The 5,659-nt window shown below is 39.8% G+C and overlaps 1 protein-coding gene across 1 annotated transcript; it reads left to right on the plus strand.

Moving 5' to 3' along the window:
- Positions 1-232: 232 nt before the first annotated feature.
- Positions 233-1,288, plus strand: LOC142218034 (beta-1,3-galactosyltransferase 2-like). Its single transcript, XM_075286424.1, has one exon. It carries the CDS (start codon positions 233-235, stop codon positions 1,286-1,288), a length of 1,056 nt encoding a protein of 351 aa, XP_075142525.1.
- Positions 1,289-5,659: the final 4,371 nt, after the last annotated feature.

The following is a 5,659-nucleotide window of genomic DNA, read 5'->3' on the forward strand; positions in this document are numbered from 1 at the left end:
GGGCGGTCCGGAAGTGGTTAAAAAGAAAAATTCCACTAACACCTTCAGATGTCATTGAATATTCTGAGGATTTGCTGCGAAGATTACTATTACCCTTATTTGTTCTGATATATTTTTATTATACTTCTTCTAGGTGAAGAGGAATATTACCTTTATAGACAAAATCCTATCCATCTACACCTATCTGCATTATTACTTTCACTTTCTGATTGCTAAAGTTCCATAATTTACAATGGTTCTACCTAAAAAAGTAAAGTCATTCCTTTTGGCTTTAATTTACGTAATTGTTCTCTATAGCCTTTTTGCTGTATATCGATTTTACCAGAAAGGACATTTAAGTTACCAAGAAAATGAGGGAAACAGGATATCTCCTACAACTAATCCAGTATCTACTGAAGGACAACAGATTGAATTTCAGTGGATGGAAAAGGTGCTCCAAAACATACAGTCTACCCCATCAGCTTCCTCACAAGGATATCTAAATATTACATCCTATCCATATATCATAAATGAGCCAAGTAAATGCAAAGATGAAAGCCCTTTCTTACTATTTATAATAGCAACAGTAGCCAGTGAGGTTGAACACCGCGCAGCGATAAGAAGCACGTTTGGAAATAAGTCATTGAAAAATGGAACATCTATCATGTGTTTGTTTCTATTGGGAAAAAACAGCAACCAGGATTCCAATTCCATCTTAGAGGAAAGTGACAAGTACCATGATATCATCCAAAAAGACTTTCAGGATACATACAAAAACCTGACTATTAAAATATTGATGGGAATAGAATGGGTCTCCAACTATTGCCCTACTGCAAAATATGTAATGAAGACCGATAGTGATATGTTTGTTAACACTGAACGTTTGTTAGATTTATTGGGTCCAGACCAGCCTCAAAAACAAAACTATTTTACAGGACTAGTAATGGAAAACCTCCAACCACAAAGGCATATAGAGAGTAAATGGCACATGCCTCATTCCCTCTATCCAGATGAATTGTATCCTACATTTTGCTCAGGGACAGGATATGTGTTCTCTGGGGATTTAGCACCAAAGATTTTAAGGTCATCTTTTAAAGCAAAATATGTGTATCTAGAAGATGTCTTTGTAGGAATCTGCCTTGATCGGGAAGGTATTAAGATAACAAAACCCCCGGATAATCTGTTCTACAATGATTGCGTACCATTCACCCCATGCGTCTATAACAAAATTATTACCTCTCATTATATGAACCCAACCATGCTTATTATTTTTTGGAAAACTGTACAGGAAAATAAAGAGAAATGTTAAAAACCTAGATATTGAAGGCTAACACTTGTATAATATATGTGCAATATGTATAAATATATTATCTAATTATAAATATATTTTGCTCATTTACTCATTTGCTAGAAACAACCATTTCAATTTTGTGAAGGATTTGTTTACAATACAGTCATCCTATAAAATACAGAAGTTGTTCATTTATTTCAAGTTGGTGAATCACTCTTGAAGGCGAGGACTTATGTTTTTTTTTATTGTCTTGTATATTGCACACAATCAGGACTGGAGTAAAAGGAGTTCATATGGTGAATATGAGAAAATTCAGCACCAAGAAGAAGAAGAAGAAATGGCTAAGCATGGGGGTCTCCCTATTTTAGAAAGTCTAAGACAATCATAATGGGAATGTTTTTCACAGCTTTCTTTGGAAAAACACCATATACAGTTTTTGAAGCAGTTTCTCAAACCAAAGCCAGAAGTGGATGAAGGAATTCTATTTTTCTCATTACTTTTGGATCCTCTTATGGCTTCGGTGTGAAAAACTGGATTGCAAACAGTTTAAAAAACTGATATTTTTCCAATAAATTCTGCAAGTGAAAATAACCTCAGGCTTTGGACAAATGCAAAGTTGAACCTAACATGTCTACTACCTGACACAAAATAGTGAACTGATGCCACCACACCCCTCAAATCAGCAAGAGTTTCATATGGTGAATATGAGGATCCTATTCCGCACAAAGAAGAAGAAATGACTCAGACTAGGTTCACATCTGCATATCGGTTTCCATTTGGGGGTCCACTTGGGAACCCCCAAACGAGAACCTAATCCGCATAAAAAAGCTGTTACCTTAGGAATCCCATGGACTCCATAGACTATAGTGGGGTACTTGTGGTAAACACTCAGTTTTTACCCGAAAGGGGCGAAAAATGTGGAGAGAAAAGCGCTGTTTGCAGCATACTAAGAATTACACTCAGCATACAAGACAAGAGAAGAAGTACATATATACAGAATAAGAAGACAATTGCACCCATTCAGCACAGAAGTGGTACTCTGCAATGTCTCTAGGGCAATATAACTATTGTACTGAGTAGGACAATACAAATAGAATTGTGCAGTGTCTAAAAATGGTTGACTAATAATCCTGTACACCACATGTATACACTAAGAGTATAATTATACTATCAACACACTCATGCACACTCACAGCTTGCATACACTTACCTAGCACAACATCTTACACAGACCATTCTTCTTTTCATGTCCAATGTCTTGTTGTTCCTTTGAATTAAGGACTTTAAGGACATTTTGGTTAAGTGATGTCATCACATGATGCACTCTGCAAAAGTCCTACAGTCAAAGAAAAAGAAGACCACAGACAAGAGGGTAGATGCTAGAATGGAGGGGGTAAAATCAGGTGCTGCCTGTTTTGCTGTAGATCTGGTGGGTGGCGCTTCCTCCATATCATTTCATACCAGGTGGGTTGGTGTCGCATACAGGAGAGGCATACTGAGCTTCTATTTCGATATTGCAATACCCCAAAAAGCCGATGACACACCTAAAATTAAGAGCTGTAGGTAGCGTCACCTACTGGATCCATGACACACCTCACTTAAACCACTCCATTCTAGACCAAACCCAGAATGGAGGCTCCTGCACACATCAGTGTATGTCTGCATGTCTTTTTCCCATGAGTCATTGCCCTCAAAGACTTCTCTACACACCAGCTATGTGTCTTCAATAAGAAGCTATAGACCCCTTTGTTATCTCCAGTGTGGTAGTAAGTGTACACAGCCTATCTGTATCCATACCAGGCCTTCCGTTAACACAGTTATATACAGTACTCATTATTTCATTGCTTTAGGAAGTTTTACTTCCCTCTTCTCATATAATGATTTACGTTTTATTAGACACTAGTGCAACCCCATGAGTGGTATAATGGAGGTGTAACCTTTTGTTAGGATTGGGCCCCGCAGGCTGCTCTCCCGGCACACAGCGCCACCTGCGGGTCAGTCTAAGTCCAGCTTTCACCCTACTGAGCATGCTCAGATCCGCTAAGTGTCATTTCTCCCCTACTGAGCATGACCGGTGAAGTCATGACCACCGCCCCTATTGGGCGGGGTCTTCCCTTTAACTAGTGTAAGCCGACGCCCGCTGGGTGCTCACACTTTGATGTTTGATTGAAAGTCCACAGAAGTTGTTTATGACAGTAGTACAGGGACAGGCTCCAGCATTGCAAGCAGGCAGGTTCTCAGACTAGGCCGCTGTGTGGGGTTCCTCTGCTTCTATCTGGGTGCTGTTAGTTAGGACCTGTAAACCCTGAACTGTCAGCTCTGTACCAGGGCTAGGAGCAGTAGACACTGTTCCAGCCTGTTTAGCTGCAGCAGGTTTGGACTCTGAGATAGCCTGTGTAGATTGTCAAACTTATTTGGTAACTCCTAGCTGTTGCAGGAGAAGTCCTAGCTGTTGCAGGAGCATGCAAACTTCCATGATGACTCCTAGCTGTTGCAGGAGTACTCCTAGCTGTTGCAGGAGCACGTTTGTTGCTGACCTGGGGTGAGTTAACCCTTGGCAGCCTTTTTGTTTCAGACCCTGTTCACATTGAGTACCGCACTGCACCACTGCCCGTGTTTTTTGCACTCTGTTCACAGTGAGTACCGCACCTCGGCCAGTGTTTGTTGCACCCTGTTCACATTAAGTTCAGACATACAGCCGCCCACTGGGCCTGTGGACCTTGATGCAGTGTTCTGCAGACTAGAGGTTCTGTCATTTAAAAAATATTATTTATATATATTCACAGAACTGTAACACCTTTCAGCTAGGAACCAGAGGCTACTTCTGTTCTGTATTGTAAACATAGTTGCCAAAACTGGGTAATGGCATGTGGACATTTTTGGGTCAGTGGTGGCCATAGTCCTTTTTCAGAATATATTAACTCAAGTCAAATATAAAGTGACATCTACTTTGGAAGCCCAAGGGATGTACCTGTTTGTCTGTTGGTTTCCCCCTTCTTTCAGGAGCTTCCCAGAACTTCTTGTTGACAGTTGACAAGTATGACTGTAAAACCCCCAACACTAGTGCAACCATTGCGCCAGAAGGTTTTGCCATGGTTGTGAAAAATAAAGTTTTTTTTTTTGTTCACCTGCAACTATATCGTGAGTGTCACCTTAAAAGGGAGACTCTCTTATGAGCACCCTTAGCACATACTTGCCAATATTTCTGGAAGAATTCAAAGTGTACACATTTTCCTCTTCATAACTAGGCCCCCTTCCCAACCAACACACTCACTTTTTCTGATCACCTATATGTGTCTTTGGCTATCGATCATAGTACCACAGATAACTATACTTCTAGGAGTTCCTTACGCATGATGTTCAGGCTGACAAATTTGGCACATATACAAACCGTGTTTAACGTGTGAAACTCGGTTTTGTAAAGTTGGGATTGAACGGTGCAGTAATGCCTAGAACATGTTTTGTAAATTTGGAGTTGAACAGTGCAGTAACGCCTAGAACATGTTACTCTTCCTTTGACCTGTATATTATCTGCTATTAAACCAAAAACCTTTGTTTTACTTGTCATTAGCGTACAGGTGACATTCATATTAACATGCACTACCCATTAATTTAATTAAAAACTGTCTGGAGCTCTTGATTGTCCACCCCCTTTTTTATGTTGGGTGTGGAATTATATCCGATTTGGCTTTTTGACAATTCTTTTTGTGGTTTTCCATTGAAGACAAATTAAATGAAGATAATAATACCAAAGAATTTGTGATTGCAATCATTTTCTGGAAGAAAATGAGTATTATCTGACAGAATTGCAGGGGTGCCAATACTTCTGGCCAACACTGTTTACTGCTAGGAGTCCCTTACACATGATGTTCAGGCTGACAAATTTGGCACATACACAAACCGTGTTTAACATGTGAAACACGGTTTTGTAAATTTGGGATTGAACGGTGCAGTAATGCCTAGAACATGTTACTCTTCCTTTGACCTGTGTATTATCTGGTATTAAACCAAAAACCTTAGCTTTACTTGTCATTAGCGTACAGGTGACATAAAAACTGTTTGCAGCTCTTGATTAAAAAAGCACTGTGTAAACCCAGCCAAAGGTTTTCAATTTAATGACAATTACCACACAGGTGACCTACATGGTATCATGTGTTAGGCATTGCTACAATTAAACCTGCAAGCAGTGCTTCAGAAAAAAAGGTATGGTTATTAGAGCAGAAAAGTATCAGGGTCTCCTTTGTATTTCCCATTCCTTCTGTTGCTACTCGAGAGTTTGGTTTATAAAAAAAAAAGGGAGGGAGGGGAGCATTATACTGTGTGAGGGTCAGTAAAGGGAGAATTATATTGTGTGAGGGCCAATAAAGTGGGGGGGATTGGTAAGTAAGG

Source organism: Leptodactylus fuscus, chromosome 9, assembly GCF_031893055.1.
Source record: "Leptodactylus fuscus isolate aLepFus1 chromosome 9, aLepFus1.hap2, whole genome shotgun sequence".
NCBI classification, from domain to species: domain Eukaryota; kingdom Metazoa; phylum Chordata; class Amphibia; order Anura; family Leptodactylidae; genus Leptodactylus; species Leptodactylus fuscus.